This window comes from Phoca vitulina, unplaced genomic scaffold (assembly GCF_004348235.1).
Source record: "Phoca vitulina isolate PV1807 unplaced genomic scaffold, GSC_HSeal_1.0 scaffold23, whole genome shotgun sequence".
NCBI lineage: Eukaryota > Metazoa > Chordata > Mammalia > Carnivora > Phocidae > Phoca > Phoca vitulina.
In genome coordinates, this window is record NW_022589726.1 from 28,401,409 (window position 1) to 28,425,804 (window position 24,396).

Below are 24,396 nucleotides of genomic sequence, written 5' to 3' on the forward strand. Positions count from 1 at the left end.
CATACTAATCACAAGTTCAAAGACAGTAATATTTCCTCATCAAAAATGTTCTTTAGGAGCGATTTATCATCTTTTGAAATGTAATACAAAATTAATCCCTTAATAATCACACAGTTATCTTCATAGTTTATGGGGAGAGTAATTTATTAAAACAGATACTCATTAACACATTTGGAAACTTCAGGTGATGTATTCTTTTATGTCAAGATCTAATAATTGATATAGATTAGATATATGCTCTAGATAGATACATATTCTAGTTAAATACATACTCTAATAAGTACCACACCAAGGTAAAACAATAAGTTTTGAAATTTTAAATGTCCAAATATTTCTTCCATGGCTCATATTGGTGTTTTATTATTGTCTTACCTCAATGATTTTGTCATGAATCTCCAGACCATCTGCTCTGTCGGCAGGTCCATTTTCCAAAATTTTTGAAACATAAATTCCTTCCGCTGATTTCTCTTCCTTATTATTCTATAAAAAATATAACCACTAGCAGTAAGAAAGATGTAATCAATATTTTATTTGGTTAAAAGACAATTTAGTAAATATAACATTGCCAATCTTCCCTAAACATGCAACTCTCTCCCTTAGCTGGGGATTTGGCACTGAATTTTAACTTACTTAATACCAAATAGTCATTAATCAAGATGGCAGCTTTAATGAATGAGTCCAACATCTCTGACAAGATTTTCCATTTACTTCACGTTTTTGAGTATACATAAAAGGCTATGAGGAAAGGGTATGTACAAGGTGATAGACTGGCTTCAAAGTATTATTTATAAAACATCTTACTTCTCAAGAGATGTAGCAATTAAAAAGGGCTACAAGAAAACAAAAAGCATATCCAGCCTCACTATATATTTGGTTTGAGATGTGGCCAGAGTTTTGAAAATATAATTTGGCCTCATGATGTGACAGATTTGGAAATATAGCTCTGACTGTATTCACAGGAGAGACTAGGAGGTTGCTCAAGTGTAAAATCCCAAAAGATCAACTCTAACTGCAAGAGAATCCTTTCAAGGCTAATTGTTACACATTTCCAGGTGCAATGAGCCTAATGATTAGTTCAACCTCAACCATATAACCAATATAATATAAATAGGACACTTTAGCAGTTATGGGGAAAACATGTTGCAAAACTTATCTAGATAAAATGCCCAGCATATTATAATAATAATTTTAAATATCATTTTACTTCATGGCAGTTTAAATAAAATTATTTCTCCTTAATTAGCCTTCCTTAACATGAGTTTGAAGAGCTTCTTAAAAATGTCCAGTGTCATCTAAATGTCAAACACCCAAGTGGCATTTTATAAAAATATTCTTTAGGGGAAAAGAAAACAAAAAAGATATGATGAAAAGACTTCTATCTCTTCATAATAAATGGGGACTGTTCTAGAAACAGAAGCACAGCAGTCATTAGTTGCTAGGTTTTCAAAATACTAAACAGTAAGGGGGAAATATGTCATTGCCATCCTGACCTAAACACAGCATATGGTCAACAACTCTAAGACAGTTTCCTTGGGCAACATCTGCAATGCAGGATGCAAGAATTTCATGGCAGTTTATTAAGAAAATTAAAGAACATGCTTTTTTCTTTAAACTTTACCACATTTTCTAGTTATGGTGAAAATTAAGTTGATGTAGTAGTATTCGAAGGATATAAAAGAACTTCGCGACTACAGTATCTGGTTTAAGTTTATAACTGTATTTTGAAAACAATTGGCATCAATGTAGAAAATATTATTCATTCAATTAAATAAAAGATTTGATTTGGGAGCCAACAATATTTCAAATCAACTGTCTTTCTTTAACACGGCATTTCTTATATAACTGTGAAAACAATGATCCCTTATTTTAACTTATTTTAACTGTTCATTCCATCAATCAACATGCATTATAAACTGCTTGGTCTGTGTTAGCCTCTGAAAACTGACAAGTTGACTTAATAAGTAGAAGGTATAATCAGGCAATCCAGTTACCTAATATTATCAAGTAGAAATTGCCTATACACATTATTGTGAAATAGGTTTAAGAAGTTTACCAATGGGGGGAAAAAAAAGAAGTTTACCAATGGGGCTATCCAACGTAAATAAAATATTAAACATACTCTCCTTTTTTTCTAAGTAGCAAAGAGGAACAAGTCTGTTAGTTGTTGGGTTTTTTATTTTGTTTTCTCAAAAAAACGTAGTTATGTCCTGGAATATTTGCATTAAGGAATCTGATATTTGATCATAAGCATGATTTTAAAGATTAAACCACTTGTTTTCCTTATTCAAAATCTGCAAATGAAAGCCGTCTTCTATTATTTTATAAGCAAAGAGAGTTATGCATGAACAAGGTAGGTTACCTGATTTGGTCGACCTCCTATAATATTGAATCCCAACGTGTCATTTTCTCTTTCTAACACGATGGTGAGTGGCTTATGTTCTCCATCCTAGAAGAAAAGGGATAAAATAACTAGGTAAGGTAAGGAAAGGAAAAAAAAAAAAAGAAAAAAAAAGGAAAGAAAAGGAAAAGAAAAAGAAAGAAATGCTACCACAAACCTTTTTTTAAAAAAACTGTCACTAAATTAACATTTGAAAAGAAGAAAACCTTAAAACTAAGGATGGTTGAATTTGGAAGAAGGTTAATTTCTCCTTAAATTTACTTTGAAAATACATATTTTAAAAAAGTGCTTGTAAGAAAGATTATTTTCAAAAATGTCTTAAGGGTTTTATATTTTCACACATCAATCTATCTTTTCTCCTAATACGGCATCTAATTCCGGATTTATTGTAATTTAAAACAGATTTCTGGTAACCCTACAGGTATCCTTTTTTTTTTTTTTTTTACAGTAGAGCAAACTAAAGAATCTCAGAATTTTTTTATATAAAAATTTCACTTTGGAAAGTCTTGAGGGATTGAAGTAATAGTGAGCTATTGATAAAATTCTTTCAACAGTAATATTTGGATTGTTACTGTAATGCAGGATCTAAATTACAGTAATCCTAATTTTCAATAGTATTCTTATTTGGTTTTGCATAATTCCCACAGAATTTTAAAAAGAGAGGACTTGTGTTAAGTAAAATAGTGTGTATTTCTTCTCCTGGCAGCCAGATAATAGTAAAACAACCAGGAATTATATTTACAACCTGTTTATTAATAAAGACCAACTTAAATACAAAATGAAATAGTGCCAGACTAGGTAAGGTTTATTCATGGCTATGGGTATTATTAACTGCCCTAGGAAATTACATCTGGCAATTCATGGTAAAATTCCATAAGTACCATCACCACTGCTATCACCATCACCACCTCTTCCCAGGAGCTTTTCCCAAGCAGTGCACGCAGCAGCCCCTACTGGTAGTGGGAAAACATTCCTGAGGAGCATAGAGAAGCCTTCTGACAGTCTGCAAAACACCGGCAGTTTTTCCTCACTTCTCAGAATCATAGCTTGACTTGTTGCATGGACTTCTCTGTCACACAATTCCAGTTGCTGCTCCTTTCCATCAACCATGGCTTCCCTACAACCTTGAAACATGACCTGGTAATACGGAGCACATTTCTGCGCTTCTTCTCTGGGTCTTCCCATTTTGTAAATTTACCTGGCTCTAAATAGGATAGAGAAAGAATCAGGGATAGCATCCAGTCTTTTAATAAGCATTGTGCCTCCCTTAGCCCCTCACACTTCAGTTGTCTTTTTTTAGGTTCAAGGACAGAAGTTTCTAAACTCAATGCCTGGGTTGGAGGCAGTGCAAAGCAGTCCCAAAGGGGAATCATCCCGTGTTGCTCCTCCCCAGGACGCTGAAGAATGAAAACAGCTCCTTGAATGGAGTGCAAGTTCTGCTAAATCCCTGCTCACCATGGCAGCGACCAACAATGTCAAACACTGTGCAGAAGTCCTCCAGAAGAGAAGTAACAGCTTTATAAACAAGCCTCTTCACACGGGGTGCTGCAAAGAGCTTGTTTATTCAGTCTGAAAGCGGGCAGTCCACCAGCACAGTTCGGGGCCAGAAGCTTCCACAAAGAAGGGAAACAGCCGCTGCCCAGGGGCTCACAGGGCGAGTCTGACCGCAGATGGATGTCGCTGCTCTCAGATTTGGTTCCCCAAGCCACCACCACCACCACCACCCCCAAAACACACACACACACACACACACACACACACACACACACACACACACACACTCCACCTATGATGAAATCCCAAGGCAGCGAAGGATTCTTTAGGGAAGGTCAGGGTAATGAAAACTGCAGGTCTAAGAAATCCCATCTGTTAATCTCTCAACTCAAGGTTTTCCTGGTTTCTCACATCCCTGATAGTCCCTGCACTGAGTACCAGGTGGCCGATATGGGTAGTTTGGCAGGAAAACTAAGTCATTCAGAGGAAAAGGTGTGTGACTGACAAGGCTGCAGGGATGCTGGGGCAGCAGCAGAGGGGAGGCAAGGTCGGGGAAGTCCTCACTTCCTGGCTTTCCTTTTCTGATTGGCTTTAGGCACAGGCCAAAGGTACAAAACAAACAAACAAACAAAAACAATGGCAGAGAGGGTAGCGCAGGAGAGTGAAAGATGCGGAACAAGGGTCGGGGTTGGAAAATGAGTTTTCCTAATTCTTCTTTCTCCATCGAAAAGTTGGAATTGGATTTGTTTAATTCGTTCCAATCTTAATATAAGTGGAAAGGGGAAAATCCTTCTCAAAGGCAATACTAATCCATCCGAAAGGTACTAATAGTGTACGTCTATGGTCAGGGCGGGTGGATGCCTCCCACCTCATGGTAAGGAAGGTGGTCACCTCCAAAGGAATCCCGAAGTACCAGAAAGAAGCGGTCCTCTTTCCACCCCAATCGTTCCCCAGGTGCCCGGTCCCTCTGCGCTTACCGGGCCGCGGCCGCCGCCCAGGTCTCTGGCGAAGTTGCGGACGTGAGCCATGTACTGGGCGAACTTCTCTTGGTACCGGCGGGCCGTGAGCTGCACCTCGCCCTGCAGCGCCCAGAGCTGCGCCAGCAGCGCCTTCTCGCGCCGACTCCAGGCGAGGACTAGCGGCCCGGGACCCCGCCCGCTCCCGCCGCGGACGCCCGGCGGGCCCCCGCGCGCGCCCCCGCCCCGGCCGGGCCCCGGCGCCGTTCCGCAGCCCCCCCGCGCGGGCACGTCCACGCCGCCGCGGCCGCCGGGCCCCGAGACGCAGTCCCGCCGGTGGCGGGCAGGGCCGAAGGCGCAGCGCTCGACGTGCGCCGCCAGCTCGTGGAGCCGGACCGAGCGGCCGCAGCCGCGGGGGCGGTAGTCGCACTGGATGCGCAGCTTCTGGATGAGGCTGCGCAGAGGCAGCACCCGGTACAGCTTGCCCGGCGCCAGGGGCTGGCACTGCAGCGGGCACCGGCGCTGGCGCGCCACCCAGGGCAGCAGGCAGCTGGCGCAGAAGACGTGTCCGCACGGCGTGCACAGGGGCTCCTCCAGCACCTGGCCGCACAGCTTGCACTTGAAATCCGGGTCCACCGCTTCGGCGAAGCGCTCCAGGGCAAAGCCCATAGTCGGGAGAGGGAGAAGGGGGAGCGAATCCGAGTCCACTTTCTCCAAGTCTCCCCCGGGCTACCCCTGGGACGGCTTTCCTGCGGCAGTGGCCCTGGCTGTCGGAGGGGAGGAGAAAGGTGGGGGGTTGCGATCCCAGAGTTTGGCTTGAAGTTTTCAGGCTCTGGCTGGGTCCCCTGACTCCGCCGTGTTGACGCTAATAGACGCCAGCTCAAGTGACCCCCCCAGCACTCACCCCCACCCACGTCTCATTCGCGGCTCTGCAATTTATATTCTTTCAAATTTTGTGCGCGGAGAGCCGAGGCCGGCTTACAATGGCCCAGTCTTCAGGCAGAGCTGATAACGGGCACAGCACAGATGTTAAGAAACAACTTTTAATTCCACCAGGATGTAAACTCACGGAGAGCAAGATTTTTGTCCGTCGGTTTTGCGCTGAATTCTCATCGCCCCGCATCCAGGGGATCTTCAATAAATGTGTTTGAAATACATGCACTTCTTTTCTCTCAAACCAGCTAACTACAAAATCACCAGCTAAGTGGCTGCGACCTTAGGAAATCACTATGAGGTATCTACAGAGCCAGGCTTCTCAAATCACAATCCAGACATCAGGTGAGTGTAGCGAGGCGGGATGAAGACTGACAGGGAAGATGGGGAAAAGACCAGGTGCTCGCCTTAGGACACCTCCCTCTTAGAACTTGAACCGCCATTCAAGGCCTCCTACCGTGTGAGGACGCCAGGATTCTGTTACTCGGCAGTCTGACTCCAGGTTCAATCACCACGCCATCCATCTTCTAATTGCACAGGTATTTTACCACTGGGAATGGGCATGTGATCATTTGGGCACCTGGAAAGGAGAATTAAAGGAAAAGATTATGAAGGAAAGCAGCAAAATAATATCTTATTTACAGTGAATATACAGTTTAGATCAAAGCACCCCTTCTTCCATTTGACTCTTTAAAGTATGTAGCATGCCAGGCCCTCCAGAAAACATGTAGTAAGGGGTTCCCTCCAAGCCCTCCTTCCCCAGCTTCCTTCACCATCTTCAGAAATTTAGGAATGCAAAGCAACCCTATCACCTGGATACACACCACTTACTGCCATTATTCTGAAGCTACTTCCACATGCTTAGGACGGGCTTCCTAAATTAATCATTGATGATTCCTCACTGCCAGCTGAGCGTTGTTTTCAGAAAGCTGTGTACTTTTTTAAAGCACCAAAGGTATCAGTTAAAAGGCATGAAAAAGGCTCCAGATTTTGTCCTTTTTTTTTTTTTTTAAATGTTTTATTTATTTATTCATGAGAGTCAGAGAGAGAGAGAGGCAAAGGGAGAAGCAGGCTCCCCGCCTAGCAAGGAGCCTGATGCGGGACTCGATGCCAGGACCCTGGGATCATGACCTGAGCCGAAGACAGACGCTTAACCATCTGAGCCACCCAGGCGCCCCAGATTTTGTCCTTTAAATCCTTGGTGCTAATTGAAGAATTAACAAAAGCTAATAATAGAGGTTACTAAAAACCTTCTGAGACTTCTTTCTAGTTGAAAGATGAGTTTTTATTAGAGCAGTTCAATAATGAGTGAGGATCCTGGAGTGCCTTTCCAGATATTTGATATGCTTTTAAATTTGTTTAAAAATAAGATGCCGTGTTTCATGCTTTATACATGCAGCTATGTAATAAAGTAACATTTGCCACAATGCTGCAAATTTCCTCCTACCCTTTGGCCTATCTTTTGCCAGGTAAATAAACAAATGATAAATTCCTGAATAATTAAGGAGTCATTTAACATTAACAGCGTGAACATATTCTTATGAATTGCATAGACCAGGTAAAGCACAATGTTATAGAATTTATTCAAATAATTCCAGGCAGGAGGGATCTATTCCATCTTTTTTTAGTTATTGGAAAAGCTATGACTTATAGCTATGACTTTATAGCTAGGGCTTGACATTTATTGTTTCACAATAAACATAATGGCAGTGAGAACCTTTAAAAAGAGAGTAAAGAGATGGAATCTAAAAAATATTCTATTGAGGTATGAGGAAAATGAGGCTTGCAGTTACTTGAAAAGAAAAAATAAAACAATAATCATACGATGTCCTTGGTACACACATGCAACTCTTGTCACAAAAGTAAGGAACATGAGCAGATCATGGTATGGATAATTCCAGAATGTATAACGTTTTGATTGTTAAAGAGAAGATGGATGCCAAAAACCTTGTCCACAGAGAATAACAAGTTTAAAAAATGAGAGCATGTGAAGTGAGGCCAAGTAATGAAGTAGCCCAAAAGGGAGCTTAGGAAAATCTTTTACATGAGAAAATGCAAGCTTCAGCACTTCCAAAATAGTGAAGTACCAGGAGAAAAATATTACAGAAGTCCAACACTAAGAGAATGGACACGCCCAGGTGAACCTCATAGACTCTTTCCATCTGAAAATGTTGTGCATGATAAATCTGTGACAGCACTTGAGCCAAACCGTGTGATTTCACTTCCCAGAATATAAAAGGTTATTCTATATATTAGGAAAATTGTGATATCTTGGAAAAGTTTGGGTGAGCGAGGAACATGGAGCCTAATTAGATTGAACTAATTAGCTTAGGTAAGCAAAGAAAGCACTTGGAATAAGTTTAAAATATGCCCAAATATTTCAGCAAAGCAGATCTAGTAACATTTAAATGTCTTTGGCAAATGAGACAAATTAGCACCTTGCGTCATGAGCTTGGGCATATCCTTATGTTTTCACTGATGATAATTTTCTTTTAATCTCTGGCTAGTGAAAGTTGCATGCTGACTAGCAACATGAGGAAAAGCTGAAAGGCAGGCGAGTGTCTTCCTTCTTATTGGGCAAGGTCAACTTCTAGCAGTCCTGCAGTTCGGGGCCAGCCCCAGGCTTGTCACCTTTGATTCAGACTGGACCTGAGAGTATGCTTTGCCAACTGAGAGACAAGGGAAAAACAATACATAGCCTTAGCTCATCTCCAGGTCGAGGACCATGGCATAACAAAATATCTGTAACTAGTATTTGGTTGGGTATTTTCAGTGTAGAAACTAGTTTTTGCTTCAATCCACTGTCATATATTCATGAAAACAGATAAAAAACTAACTTGCTATATTCCTTGGGCCAATTCCTGGCAATAATGAAACTAGAGTATGCCCGCGGGTGTTTCCAGTGAGCGGAGGCAGCCTTCCAACGTAGCTCTGAGTCATCCCGACTTCCAAGATGAATAGGGAATCTGAGAGCTACTGATTGTTAAGTCAAATGCTAACAGATCTGATATTGAAATGGTATATTCCAAGACTCAGAAATGATGATTAGAGAGGGGAAAAAGGAGAAAGAGATCATTTTTTTCCCCACCCCATGCACAGATAATACTTCACAGCAACTCATGTGTAATTTTTTTCATGTTGTCTCATGCATTTGATTAGGAATCATAAAATCAGGAAGAAATTTAGGGAAATTTTGAAGAAATTCAAAGATTTTTGAGTATATAATTTTTATTTCATACATGTTCATATAGCTTAAGTTGGTGCTTTTAACATGACAATAATTTTTAAATCTTCTCTTATAAAAACTTGAAATCTCATCATTTATATATTCTTTTCCCTGAATCCCTGGTCATTTGTCATGAATTAGTATTATAATCTATAATTATATGTATTTTTTCAAGGTGGCCTAAATTTAAGATATAGTGAAATAAGATTCCTCTGGTAGAAGAGGCAAAAATATCCAGCTAGTTCAGGTCAAAATAGTGACTGTGGAATACATTTCTGTGTGTGATTGAAGTTAACATTCATTTTTGTTATCATGATACATTTTTGTGTCATAATCCAAGATCAGAACTGAAACTGGTGGCATAAATAAATGTGTTCATAAAGCATGAGATAATAACAGGGTCAGCTTGAGAATATTTAAAAATTCTGAACGTGATAAAAACAGTAAGAGATGCTGAGTTAACCCTTGAACAACACAGGAGTTAGGGGTGCCAACCTCCGCACAGTTGAAAATCCACATAAAACTTTTGACTCTCGGGGCGCCTGGGTGGCTCAGTCGTTAAGCGTCTGCCTTTGGCTCAGGTCATGATCCCAGGGTCCTGGGATCGAGCCCCGCATCGGGCTCCCTGCTCAGTGGAAAGCCTGCTTCTCCCTGTCCCACTCCCCCTGCTTGTGTTCTCTCTCTCGCTGTGTCTCTCTCTGTCAGATAAATAAATAAAATCTTTAAAAAAACAAAAACAAAACAACAAAAAAAAACTTTTGACTCTCAAAAACATAACCACTATCACCTACTGTTGACAGGAAGCCTTATCAATATCATAAACAGTTGATTAACACAGATTTCATATGTGACATCCTTATAATAAGTAAGATAGAGAAAATGTTATTAAGAAAATCATAAGGAAGGGAAACTACATTTATAGTCCTGTAGAAAACCCACATCTAAGTGGACCATGCAGTTCAAACCCATGTTATTCAAGGGTCAACCGTATTTGAAAGCTTATTGAAACAAGACAGCTATTTTTACAAGATAAACTGATAACATGCCAGAGAAAGACACCTTTGGTTATGGGTTTAGACTCTTTGGAAAATACGCAGTTAAACCCAGAGAACATAGAGCAATATCAATCCTTAATCATCCCTGTTTGTTGACGTGTAAGCCATTAGGAGTTATTTGCTATTATTTTGCTTTTCAGTGATTTTTGGCAAAATGAAGAGTTAGAAGAGGCAGTATGACAGTCGCAAATGACATCTTTAAGAGGAATAAAATGATGTGAACAAAACTATTATGTACAAGAATACAGTAAGTGATTTATAGTAATTATACAGTCTCTGTGGGAATGAATTATCGGACAAAGCACAAGGAAAACTCTGAAGAAAACCAAGTTAAAGTGAGATATTAAATTGAAAATTGTGGCAACTCTCAAATCAACTACAGACTGATTTTCTAAAGTCCATGAGACATTACTTAGGGTAACATTACTATCCTATTTAAGAGAGGCCTGTTGTGAGAGATGCTCTGTACAGGAAAGCATATTAAATCCTGCATTTAATTAAGCTTGATTTTGTGTTCTATCCTTGTGGATCACAGTCACTGACAAAGAGGGAAGGTATCAGGAACAGCTATAATGGCTAATATGTAATAGCTCTTTCCTATGTGACAGACACACCAGTATGCTTTTTACATGTACGATCTCATTCAATTCTCCAATGATCATTTTGGGTAGATAGTATTATTATCCCCACAATTTGTCCAAGTTTAGACAAATAGAAAGTGGCAGAACCTAGGATTAAACCAAAACCTGCCTCATTAAAGAACCCTCACTTTTAAACACTACTCTGTAAAGACTTTCCCCCCTACATCTACTATGGAATTGTTTTAGGATAAAATGCATTATCAAAACTAATATGTGAATGCTATAATTGTGTCTATTTGAATTCAAGTGTTTAAAGGCTACCACTTTTTCCTTTCTCTAAGGAGGAAAATTCTAGAACCATATTTATTAGAAGTCTTTGAGTAATTGGTATGAATGAGAATATTGACCTTATTCTTTGTAATGCCAGTGGGGTTGTATTTTTAGATCATTTTGTCCTACATAGCTGATCTCAAATAGCTGAGAGGTTTCTTTTCTTTTCTTTTCTTTTTTCCAAATAGCTGAGGTTTTCTGTATAATAGACCAATTGCCTCAATTCCTTGAGTCCTGGCTTAATAAAAATATATATTGGTTGAAACCTTAGTTTGTGTTTAGGTCTTCAATGAAGATTTTACGTAATTTTAATATCTTCTAGATATTTCCCAAAACTTTCAGATTTCAACAAAGTTGTGAATATGGTAAGTTCATTAAATCAATTTGTTGCTTAATGAAAGCTCCCAAATTATTGGTCAAAATATCTATGTTTTGAATGCCTTAATAACCATTCATAATTATATTACAATATGATCATATACTACAGCATGATATGTGAAGCAAGTTTAAATTCTAAGCTCCCAAATTCAGGGTATCCTATTCTTTATTAGGGTAAAGTAAATCCCAACATTGCCACCAAATGGCTTAGTCTTAACAAGTTTAGTTAACTTTTCCCTCACTTAGTTTCTTATCATCTGTGAAATGAGAATAATGATTACTCCTCCCTCATTGGATTGTTGTGAGACTGTGTAATAAACGTGACATAGAACCTTGAAGCACAGTTAATATTATATAAGTGTTTGCCCTCGTTATTGCACTCCGGAAATATTTTAACAATTATACATAGAGAGCAGTGTGTGAATATACATGTCCCACCACACTGAATGTCCTCCCTCCAAAGAAAAAAAGAAAGAAAAAAATCTCATCATGTTATTTTAATCTGCATTTCTTTGTTTACCAGTGGAGTTGAATGTTTTTAATGATTATTGTCCACGGGTATTCCTTCATGGGATTTACCCTTCACATTTTTATCATAATATTTGAGGGTTGTTTTTTTTTTGTAATTGATATATGAGCCTTTATCTACTGAGGATACTAATTTTTATCTGCCTGTATAACATTGTTAAGTTTTGTTTATGATCATCTATCTTTAAAAGTTGAGGAAAGAAGAGCATATGTTATTCTTTGCAAGAGGATTTTAAAACATAAATTATCAATTATCGCTCTTATTTTGAGAAGAGAAGAAATGAGTCTTTGTTTTGTACATATCTCACCACATCCATTAAATAAATCTGTATTTCTTGTTAGGTGCCTAGAGAGAAGAGTGTACCATTGAGTGCAAGTTTGAACATGAGCTAGGGAAACCACTTTCTTCCTTCTGGAGTTTTCCATCTGGTTTGTTGAACCCCCCAAGAACAATCTTTCATTTATGTTGCAAATCTTTTTCACCAGTTTTGTGATATCATTTACCTTTATTTGATATATGCTGTGCTAAAATTGTACTTTTTATGAAGAACAATTTTTTACACAACTTTGTATTCACAATGCAGTATTCAGCAAAAGTTTATTTAATGTTAAATAAATATGATAGTTTAAATTATGTGCAATTTTGGTTCATAGTTAAGGTTATGATTAAAGTATTCATTTGCAGAGTCATTCCACAGCTGCACACCAAGTTTCTGATTGTAATAGAGAGGTTGATTAATTCCACTCATGTGCTTCTTGTCCACCTCCTAGCTCCATGTTGCCTAATCCATAATCACCATCTAAGTTACAAGCCTGTTGGATTAACTGTTTTCCCTCAATCCTTTCTGACTCAGTTTCTTTCTTTTTAAAAATTTTTGATCACAGTTGCTTATCTTTTTAACCCATTTTCAGCTGTTTTCACAATGCCCTCCTGTGTAATCCCTCTTCTATTTCCAAGAATCTTTATCAACAACTCAAACTTTCCTAGGAAAACTTCTTAACATCTGTCATTCCAACTTAACTTGATTTCCTGTGGCAACTGAATTCTCCCTCAATAAACTCAGGAAAAACGAAGTAGTTCATGCCCCTAATCACTAAAATCTCAGAGCTAGGAAAAGGGATGATATTAATTCATGATCTGTTTACAGATACATGAATACAAATTTCAGCAATCCACCCTACCAAAAATTCAACTCATGCTGGTCTAAACAAAAGGTTGGGGTCTAGAGCTGGGTTAGGCTGGGGTTCATCCAGTGGCTTCAGGATGCCCTCAGTGACTCGGGTTGTGTCCTATTATGACCCTGGCTGACTTCTAAGGCTGGTTCCCCTCATGGCTGAAGGATGGGTGCCACTAATTTTCAGTGTTCTGTTGAGGGCTCACGGAGGGAGTTTTTCCCAGAAAAGCAAGCAAAGAGCTTCCCCAGAATCCATCTCCCAGCCCCACCCCCACCACCCCCAAAATCTTGAGTCTCATTGTCCATAATTGCACATTAGAGCATTCCAGAACCAGTCACCAGCAAAGGTCATGTCATTATGTTGATTGACTCAGACTGACCAGGACCCACACATGAAGCTAGGATGTACTCAGCTTCTCCTGGGTGAGCAGGGTTCTAACAGAAACAAATGTCTGAACAAAAGCAGTCCTCTTTGAAAAAAAATCAGGTTGTAATTAATTGACTGCTTACTATGTTCCAGAAGCTGTGCTAAGCTTTAAATGTATTTTAGTCATTTACAAGTCAAAACAACTCTAGGAGGTAGGTATTATTATTGTCATCATCTTTGTTTTACAGACAAGGAAACTGAGACCTAGAGAGTTTGAGTGACTTGCTCAAGATTTTGGAGTTCTTAAGAGGCAACACTGGGATTCATACTTGGACATTTAGCTTTAGAGACTCTGTTCTTAACCACTAAGCCGAACTATCTTTATGCTATCCACTACACCATCTTTTTTTTTTTTTTGGAAATCCCTAGTGAAGACTAAGTTTTTGTAGTTAATGTAGTCCCTGAACTGAATCCTAGCTCCTTTATATACCAGCTATGCAATATTGTGGGAAATGATTTCACCTTTCCGAATATTAATTTTTATACCTGTAAAATGAGCAAAACAATGACTCCTACACAGTGATTGTTGAAGAATAATGAAATAGTGCTTATTTCTCTGACATATAGGAGGTGTTTAATAAATGGCAGCTCTTGTTTTCTCTGGGGAAACAATTTATCTTAGGGCTTTGTAAATGTAAACTGTAACACAATCATAAAATTTTGAGTTATTCTATAAATCATACAATATGTAATCCCTGTTAAAATGCTATGAAATAAAATTAATTTAAATGTTTTTCCTAAAATCTGGCCCACATCAATAAATATGGATAAAACTAAATACTGCATGCACTATTCTCAAAACTGCTGTTTTTCAGTTAAATAGTCTAAAAGAACATTGTATATTAAAGTGCCTTAAACATTAGCTTTCTTTTTGACTTTTCTCACTGTTATAAAATTTAACCTGCTCCTAAATGTTGGCACAAAACCAGATTTTCAAATTAATGTGAGTCTTGCCAAAATACTAAGAAATACAAGCCTACAAATCTGGAGAATAATCTGACAGCACTTATGCCCCAGCAAACCTTCTCCTGGGAGCCTCTTCCACAGGCTGATCCAGGAGGTTTGGTGCAGCTTTGTCTGGGGACCAAGGAGTTATGGGAAACCTAGGTGTTCATCTCCAGGAGAGAGGGGAAAAGTGTGGTAGGAATCGCCTGTGGGCTCTGCAGTAGGCAAAAGCAATGATCTACATATACCTATAGCATACAGCTGGGCCCAAAGCCACACATTGAGGTAAAAAATAACCATAAGCATAACTGTAGCAGAATACCATTTTTAAAAATAAAAACCAGATACATTCATAAAATAACATATATTTTTCAAGGATATATATCCATACTTAAATCTATATATATATTTCCAAAAACACATATTAAGTGCATTAGAGCAGGTGACTATGGAAGGAAAGAAATGGCAGTGGGGAGTGAAATAGAAACAACAAAAACACGGAGGAGGAAGAGAAAAGAAAACAAAGGGCATTGCACAGACTGATGATGATGTATCATGAACCAAGGATTATGATTAATTCAATTCTCTGTTTCTTATGAAAACAAGAGGAAAATAAAAGAAAAAACAGAATGGGAGACAAGAAATGAAGGGCAGGAGAATGGAGGGGAGGGGAGGGAAAAGGAAAGAAAACCACAGGGAGGCCTCACTGCATTCATATCCATTTAACAACTTCTCTTTTAATCTCTTCGTAGTAGTTCTAATTCAATTTGCATGCCTGCATATCACCAAAGCATATTTCCCCAAAAATGACTGCATTAATTATACCTACTTACAGTAGATTCATATAATGACTATAGAGACATTTAGGTATGAAATTGATTAATTTAATCCATACTTAAATTAAAACCAGAAAAAGCAAATAGGCTCTCTACCTGACTTTGTCTTCTATTAAGTCTGCTGAACATTTGCTATGAGAGGATAATTTCTATAGCTATTTATCAGTTCTATTTTTCATAGCCAGAGAGAGCTCCTAAAAATTATACAAATTATTTCTCTTTGTTAATTTTTCTACTATGGGTAGTATAGCTAAATAAAAGGCATACATAAAACATTAAGAGAAGCTGAGAGAGAAAGACAGAACACAGACATACAGAACATTCCTCTGGGCTGTGGAGATACCCTAAGCCTCCAAGATACAGTATAGAACCTGGAGGATTTTGGGGGGGCGGGGCGTGGAGATTGAAAGGAGAGGGAATTAATTAGATAGAGGATTGGGTTCCACACAAATACTACAAGAGTTAACCCTGACCCAAGACTTCCTATATTATCTAACCCTAGTATCCAGCACAGATATTGGGAAAGAAGTAGAGTATAGGCATACGTCATTTTATTGTGCTTCACAGATAGTGTTTTCTACTGATTGAAAGTCTGTGGCAACCCTGCGTTGAATAAGTCTATTGGTGCCATTTTTTCCAATAGCATTTGCTCACTTCATATCTCTGCATCACATTTTGATAATTTTCCCATATTTCAAACTTTTTCATTATTACAATATTTGTTATCATGATCTGTGATCAGTGATTATGACTCGCTGAAAGCTCAGATGATGGTTAGCATTTTTTTGCAATAACACATTTTTTAATTAAGGTATGTACATTATTTTTTAGACATAATGCTATTGCCCACTTAATAGACTATAGTATATTGTAGACATAACTTTTATATGCACTGGGAAATAAAAAAAATTATTTGACTTCCTTTATTGTGATATTCACTTTATTGCAGTGGTCTGGAACCAAACTCGCAATATCTCCAAGGTATGTGTGTATTCAGTAAATGATGTGAGGAAAATTACTTGCATATTTAGAGCAGAATCCATTTCAGTTTTGACCAATCTCCATTTGCTTGGATAAGTCCCACATGTATTAAATAATTAAATATTGAAATTTCTGGAAATCATTCTGAAGAAACTAGAGAAAAATCTCAGTAGGTTTGGCTACATTACTTTTAAAACTTCTGGATATTAACAATAAAATAAAGCAAAAATAAGTAATAAGTAGGCAGGTTATATCTTTAAGAAAATTATTAAATTCCTAACAAAGAAATGAGCAAAGAGCACTTACAGGAAAGACATACAAATAACTAAGAAATAAACAAAAGGTTGATTTCATTAAGTCAAAGACATGCTAAATAGAGGAGCAACAAGGGAACAATATTTACCTAATGAATTAACAAAAGTTAATTTGTGATTGAGAGAGGATAGATGTCTAGATACCTGTGTGTGTGTGTGCAAAGGTCTATCTGTCTATCACATGTCTGTGTGTTCATTAGTGGATTTCACATTCTCTGTTGTGGGAAAATATTACCCTCTTTGAGGATATAAGAATCACTTTGATAAGCTTTTTTTTTCTTTTAAAGATTTTATTTATTTATTTGACAGAGAGAAACACACCGAGAGAGGGAACACAAGCAGGGGGAGTGGGAGAGGGAGAAGCAGGCCTCCTGCTGAGCAGGGAGCCTGATGCGGGGCTTGATCCCAGGACCCTGGGATCATGACCTGAGCCAAAGGCAGACGCTTAACGACTGAGCCACCCAGGCGCCCCTTGATAAGTTTAATTTTTATCCAAAATTTTATGTAGGCTACACAATAAAAAAGAATCTAATCAACCTACACATATATGGTCACATGATTTATCACAAAGTTTACACTACAGTATAATGTGAAAGTGTGGTCAAGCAAATATGGAGAAGCAAATACCCTGGGCAAGAGTAATGGAAGTTTCAAATGCCAGGGACTGGCCGTTTGAGATTCAGTATTGCTCGGGGATTGAGAACAGACTGTAGAATCAGACCACCTATATTAGTGTCCTAGGACTGTCCCAAGAAACTACCATAAACTGGGTGATTTACAACAGAAATTTATTTTCTCACAGTTCTGGAGACCAGAAGTCTGAGCTCAAAGTGTCAGCAGGACCATCTCCCTCTGAAGTCTCTAGGGAAGGTTTCTTCCTTGCCTCTCCCACCATCTGGTGACTTCAGGCAATCCTGGGCTGTGGCTGTCTCATGCCACCCTCTGCCTCCATGGTCACATTGCCTCCTCCTCTTCCTTGTCTCTTCTCTGTGTGTCTCTTACAAGGACACTTGTCATTGGAATTAGGGCCCACCTGGGTAATCCAGATAGTCTCATCTCAAGAGGTGCGTGTGTGTGTGTGTATGTGTGAGTGTGTGTGTGTGGTGTTATGAAAATCATTTATCTGAAATACATGAGCAAAGTAAAGTGGAACAGTTAAAAATGATCAGAGCTATGAACTTATTTCAAGTATTTAGCTCTATAGAGTAAATAACTTTGGACCTAATTTCTAGAGAATTTTTTATCTTTTAATAATAAGATATTAAACAAATTAAAAAATCATAGTATAGAAATAATTATGGTTTTCAAAGCCTTCATCAATATCATATTTATATGGGTAACATTATTGTTATTTTTATTGTTTTTTTTCAATGTTATGTTGTCTATCAGAATTGGGTTTTTTTAATGTTTTTTTTATGTTTCAAGTTTTTATTTAAATTCTAGTTAGTTAACATACAGTGTAATATTAGTTTCAAGAGTAGAATCTAGCAACTCATCACTTACATACAACAACCAGTGCTCATCACAAGTGCCCTCCTTAATGCCATAACCGATTTAGCCCATCCCCTCACCCACCTCCCTTCATCTCAAGATCCTTAGTTTAAGTACCTCTGCAAAGTCCCGCCACTTTTTTTTCCCCAAATAAGGTCATATTCATAGGTTCTGGGTGTTAGGATGTGGATATATATTTTTTGCAAGCCACCATTCAACCACTATACCACCTCTTTTGTTTTTTGTTTTTTTTAAGATTTTATTTATTTATTTGAGAGAGAGAGTGTGTGTGTGAGAGAGAGATCATGAGCAGGGGACAGGGGTAGAGGGAGAAGCAGACTCCCCACTGAGCAGGGAGCCCAATGTGGGACTCGATCCTGGGACCCTGGGATCATGACCTGAGTCAAAGGCAGAAGCTTAACTGACTGAGCCACCAGTTACCACCTCTTTTTAATCATGGTTCGGCCATCTCCTTAAGTGTGTCCTTGAGCATGTCACTTCACTTCCATGTGCCTTATTTTGTTCGTATGTTAACACAGAGGTTTGTAGGAGGGATATTAGATGAGTTAGTATATACATAAAATATCTGGCTAATTGTTCTTTTCATGTAAATATTAGTTATTACTGAGTTGTGACAAGAGATTTGAATTCTATTTACAATGGGAAAAATAACACATAAGGGCAAGGTATTACTAAAATACACTTTTCCTCTCTTTTGCAATGGTTTACCTGGACCTCCTATTTCTGATGACACCCAAACTCTGGGCTTGACCACAGTAAAACATTCTCAAAGAGGTATGTATGGTCATATATCAGCAAAGTGTGTAGTTTTTGTTTTGTCATTTAAAAAGCGCTATCATAAAGGCCTTCTTCTCAAAAAGAGTTCCTTATCAAACAGGTAATCTAAAGATTATTATACATTTGTCTTTTTTATTTTATCAGAGCAGCAACAACAGAACACTCTAGTAAACATCCCAAGGAAACAAAAAGAAGAGCGGAAAGGCATATTTGTAAAGAAGCATAATATTTACAAACGTTGAGTAATTTTGTCCCAATCTAACTCTGACTTCCGTCATTTAAGCCCTGCCATGTGGTTTATCATCTAGGGAAACATTTATCATCTAAGGAGAAAACTGAATATTTTCAAACTCCCTTGGAAATAAATGCTCAGGACTTGAAACAGCATCCTCACCTCCCTAATTTTCCTCTGCTTCTCTGCAGTACAAAATGGATTTAGAAGTTGTCAGGTGCTCCAAGTGGGAGCTCACAGAAAATTAGATGTGTAGAGAGATAATGGTGGTTGCCACGGAGGAGGAGTAGGTGACCCTGAGACAGAAACTGTAGGGCAGACATGGCGTGAGGTGGACCAAGAAGGAACCATTCTGACTATTTGTAACACTAAAAAGAGTGGAGCCAGGGGGAGGAACATCAAGCCCGAGGATAACCAATCGGTTGGATTTGCCTGGGACTGAGCACTTTCAGTTTCAAAACTGGGACAACCCTGAAAAAACCAGAATGAGTTGGTCACCCTACAAGGCCTTAACTGTGCTAAAATTAGGCCACAAGTGTCACAGACTCAGATTTCAGTGGCAGGTACCAGCACCATACTCAGTGGGTCCCTATGAATCTGAGGCCTATACCCTGCTCTATTTTTACTTGATCTTATAAACTCGATCTCATACAGAGATGCCATCTTGGTTAGAAGGAGGAGTGAAGGGAACAAGTCCTGGGTGGGGATGGGTTGATGAAGATACTCTTAAACACTAAGCATTTACCTAAAAGATATTTTAACAACCCCACCCCCTGGCCCCGCCCCGCCAAGAGACAGTCTAAACCAAAGGAAGGCACTTTTCATTGACAAGCTTATGTCCTTCCTCCTTTCAGCATGGTGTGATTCAGTCTCAGGAGCAAGAAGAAGTCTGTTGTAGAACATGGGGGAGCTATAATCTTACACACCTCTAAGATGTATACAGCTTTAACAGTGTCACACCATTGTGGTGGGTTTATCGGGTGACAATTTAGCTAGGCTGGATTACTGTTTTGAGAATTCCTTTCCCTGCCTGGGTTTGGACTAGGATAGGCCCTGAGTGTAACCTGTGTAAACATCAGGAGGCAGCCATATTTCCGCTGGGAAGTCTCCTGTAGGCCTCCCATGCTGGTGCAGCTCCCACACGGTGTCCTGGATCTGCTGGCTCAGCTTGTACGCAACAACAACTCAGGGTCGACAGCTCCGGCAGCTCTCACCGGATCCTCTACTGGGGTCCCCGGTTCTGGGCTAGTTTCAGGTGTTGCTCCATGGCCACATCTGCTCAACATCTTCAAAGTTGGAGGCTTAGAGACAGTGAGACATGGATACCAGTGCCAGCGAAAGACAGAGGCAGGGCCCAGTGTGGCCTCATGGACTCCAGCTCATCTCCGTAGGCTCCAGTTTGTCCTTGCTCCCCACACTTCACATCCATCTTCCCTTCGCTGCTGGCCTTGCCCACTGCAGGCACACCTCCAGATACAGGAGCAGCACACTTAAACCGGCTGCCCCCCCAGCTCCCACAATCCCACAAGGTCTAATTCCTGTAATAAATGTGTTATGTCCCTCAGAGTGGATCAGTTTTTGTGATGGAATCCATAGGATTCCCGGTATGTGATAACAACCCTTTTCTTAATTTTTCAGTTGAAGGCACTATACCTAAAAGAGGATAATTGACCTTAAATCATAGGGGATTTAAACCCAGGTTTCTCAAGCCCCATAGCGCTCATTCTTTCCAAGTTGGCTTTTATCAATCATTTTCATCCCTGGGCAATCACTTTATCATGTTAGTCATTGCGTATCACATCCCTGGCAGAATAAAGCAGGGAACTTAGAAGAGCGGAGAGTGAATGCCTCTAGGGAGGGCAGGTCATCTGGAAAGTCATGGAGAGGGAGTTCTGGTTGCCTGAGCTTGAAGGCCCTAGTACTAATGCTTACTATGATAATGGGTTATGACACCCTGTGTCAGGCTTTTCCTAAGTGCTTTACACTTATTAAATCATTTAATCTTTATGGCAATTGTAACAGGTAAGTTTTATTATTAATCCCGTCTTACAGATGGACAAGATCACTCAGAGCAGGATTCATACTCAGCAAGCTGGCCTAACCAAATTGGATTTTCTGAATGAAATGGAGCAGAGGCCAAAAGGAGGGGCTGAGGTTGCTTTTGGAGAGTTTTAGGTTTCACTGAAGAGTAACTTTATCTACTTCACAATTTTGTTAACAATCCATCCCAGAAAAATACAAGATTTTTTTTTTTTTTTTTAAGAGAGAGAGCCTAAGTGGAGGTAGGGCAGAGGGAGAGGGAGAGAGAGAATCTTAAGCAGGCTCCATGCCCAGTGTGGAGCCCAATGTGGGGCTTGATCTCATGACCCTGAGATCATGACCTGAGATGAAATCAGGAGTTGAACACTTAACCGACTAAGCCACACAGACACCCCAAAGCTTGTCATTTTTAAAAAAAAGATACAGAAAATCAACAACAAAGTAAAACTTAAGGATTTTCCTCAGCTAACTTATCAATCTCACACTGTTTACAAAACATTAAATTGCTAACAAAGACAAAGTTTTGAACAATTAAATACTGAAACCACCATTATTAGTAAACACTAAAGTAAATTTTATTAAAGTGAAATTTCAGGAGAATGGCCAATTTGCTTAAGCTGTGGATTGTCAGAAATTCCCCAAATGGGGCACCTGGGTGGCTCAGTTGGTTAAGTGTCTGCCTTTGGCTCAGGTCATGATCTCAGGGTCCTGGGATTGAGCCCCATGTCGGGCTCCCTGCTTCTCCATCTCCCTCTGCCCCTCCCCCTACTTGTGCTCTATCTGTCTCTCTAATAAATAAATGAAATCTTAAAAAAAAAAGAAACTCCCTAAGTGTCCACAGAAACTTTTCCACTACAAGATTTTTGTCTAGTGGATTTCTGTTATAAATGATTGATTTTCATACCTTCCAATAAATCTGCTTAATTATAATTAATTTTGCAAAATTATATCTATAAGAATAAAAGAAAGGTCTTTACTGTTCATCTAATATCATTAACAGGAGGGAAAAGTGAAGTGTGAAGTATTAAGAGGAAGCCGGCTATAAACACAAAGAAAGAAATACGAGGGAGGGAAAAAAAAAAAAGTACATCAGAGGATTTCCAGAGCGTTTACTTTAATTCTTGGAATTAGGACTTTGAAATGAAGTTTAAATATCATTCCATTAAAATGCAATTGGCTCACCCCAAAGCTAAGCCAAGCATCCTAAAGGATCTGTGAAGAGAATTACAATAAGTGTTACTGCTTGACATAGGAACAAGATGTCTTCGTAAAAGTCAAGGGAAATGATCCCTCATGTCTTCTGAAAAGCAAAATAGAAAAGGAAGCTAAAAATCAATAAATATGTCTGAACGACAAACATTAATTTGATCTCATTTTGCTATTATGTTTTGTCTTTTGTCTACACAGGGGTCACATTAGAAATAAGAAATGAGCAAGTGAAAAAAGCTTAAAAAAACAAAAACATTTAATATCTGACTCAAAATGAATAAATTGCTCTCATTACATTATACTCAGTAGTAGTCTTTTATAGATTGAAGACAATTTTTTAAAATTTATTTAGGACTTTAGTGTTAATAAAAACATATTCACCTCCTTTATGTCTTTGATCTTCTCTCACATCAACTCCTTGAGGAAGAACAGGTATTATTATCACTACTGTACAGATGAAAACCCTGAGTTTCAGAACTTGAAATGAATAGTCCAAAATCACAGGCTAGAATATGAACTTTGGTCAACTAATTTGAAGATTAATGTGTTTTTTTTCTACATTTTAACTATTTAGCTTTTGTCCTTCTTAGTTTTGAAAAGGTTAGCACCAAGAACTGTTGCCTTTTGCTTCTTAAATTTCTTTTCAAACTTGAGATTAAACACAAAATAGTTATATTTTCAATTACACTTAATAATACCCATAGACCCTATATAAATGTCAACTGAATGATTAAAATCCTTCTTTACCACACCATAATATTTTTGAAAACCTCTTCCTCAAGCATGTTTGAACAGAAACATCCAGGTCCCTCTCTAAAATCAGTGCTATGTAAAAAAAATGTCAACTCAATAGGATAGAAAATTTCAGTGAGAAAATAATTAACTTTTTCTAGGATTAATTCAGAAACAAGTTACCTGCAATTCTCCTGCCAATCAGACTCTTCCTATAGAAATTCAGCTTCAGGTAGAAAATAAATAAAGGGCATAGCTTTCTATTTAGTAAAAATTTTATGTTCTGGCCTGTGAGAATCTTGAGCTTTAAAAAAATCTTTTGTTTAATAAAATATACGTTTTCTTAATTTAACTTACTGTGTAAGAGCCTGCATGAAGGTGGAGATTTTTGTCTAGTTTTTGCTCTCTGTTGTAACTCTGATACCCAAAATAATATCTACCACAGGGGTGCCTGAGTGGCTTAGTCATTAAGCGTCAGCCTGCGGCTCAGGTCATGATCCCAGGGTCCGGGGATCAAGCCCCACATTGGGCTCCTTGCTCAGTGGGGAGCCTGCTTCTCCCCTTGCCTGCTTCTCCCTCTGCTTGTGCTCTCTCTCTTTCTGTCAAATAAATAAATAAAATCTTAAAAAAATAATATCTACCACATGGTAAATGCTCTACAAATATTTATTGAATGAATAAAAGAAATTAATAAACAACATTTTAGTAGAAAAGTCAGTCTTCCATCTCCTTTTAAATAACAGGGATCTGTAGGTAGGATTTAGGTCACCAGTAAAGCTTATATAAAATTGATTCCTTCTTTTATTCTTCACCCCGACCCTTCAACTCTAATGCCTCTACTTATTTGGCATAATCCTACCATCTGCCTCCTCAGTGATGTAGGCAAAGTGGGAACAAAGGGTTAAAGACAGTGAAGCAGTCTGGGATGGAATCCTATCTTTTCCATAGTCTTTCATCTTTTATTTAACTTCCATTTCTGTCTTTCTCCACCTCCAATTTTAACTGACCTCCACTAATCCGATAAATGTTACCATTGGCACCTTGTTGACTACCCACTTACTCTATTACCTGGTATAATCAGCTGGAGCCCTGGCAGGCACATGTCTCCGGAATAGCTGCTGATAAAGTTAGTGGCAGTCTTGAGAAAGTTGTAAGGAAATTATCCAAATATTAAACTATCATAAAATTTGAAAATGAAAAATAATGTGTAATAAAATATCAATCACAACAAAATGCATGTGAGTAAACTTCACATCAACATTCCTTACTAGCTATTAGTAATCCCACTTTATTTAATTATATCCAGCAAACTGTCAAAAATTAACTCTGGCTTTTCT

At 38.6% G+C, this 24,396-nt stretch overlaps 1 protein-coding gene across 3 annotated transcripts in view; it reads right to left on the reverse strand.

Moving 5' to 3' along the window:
• The window catches only part of PDZRN4 (PDZ domain containing ring finger 4), a 343,940-nt gene extending 338,236 nt beyond the window's left edge, over positions 1–5,704 (reverse strand). The window contains exons 1-3 of one of the 3 annotated variants that reach the window (XM_032420376.1): positions 4,870–5,704; positions 2,360–2,446; positions 373–480 (exon numbers count right to left, since the gene is read on the reverse strand). In XM_032420376.1, the coding sequence (XP_032276267.1) occupies positions 373–480; positions 2,360–2,446; positions 4,870–5,517 (843 nt within the window). In that variant the 5' untranslated portion in view covers positions 5,518–5,704. The other 2 variants (XM_032420379.1, XM_032420378.1) reach the window with 2 other exon arrangements.
• Between the last annotated feature and the right edge of the window lie 18,692 nt (positions 5,705–24,396).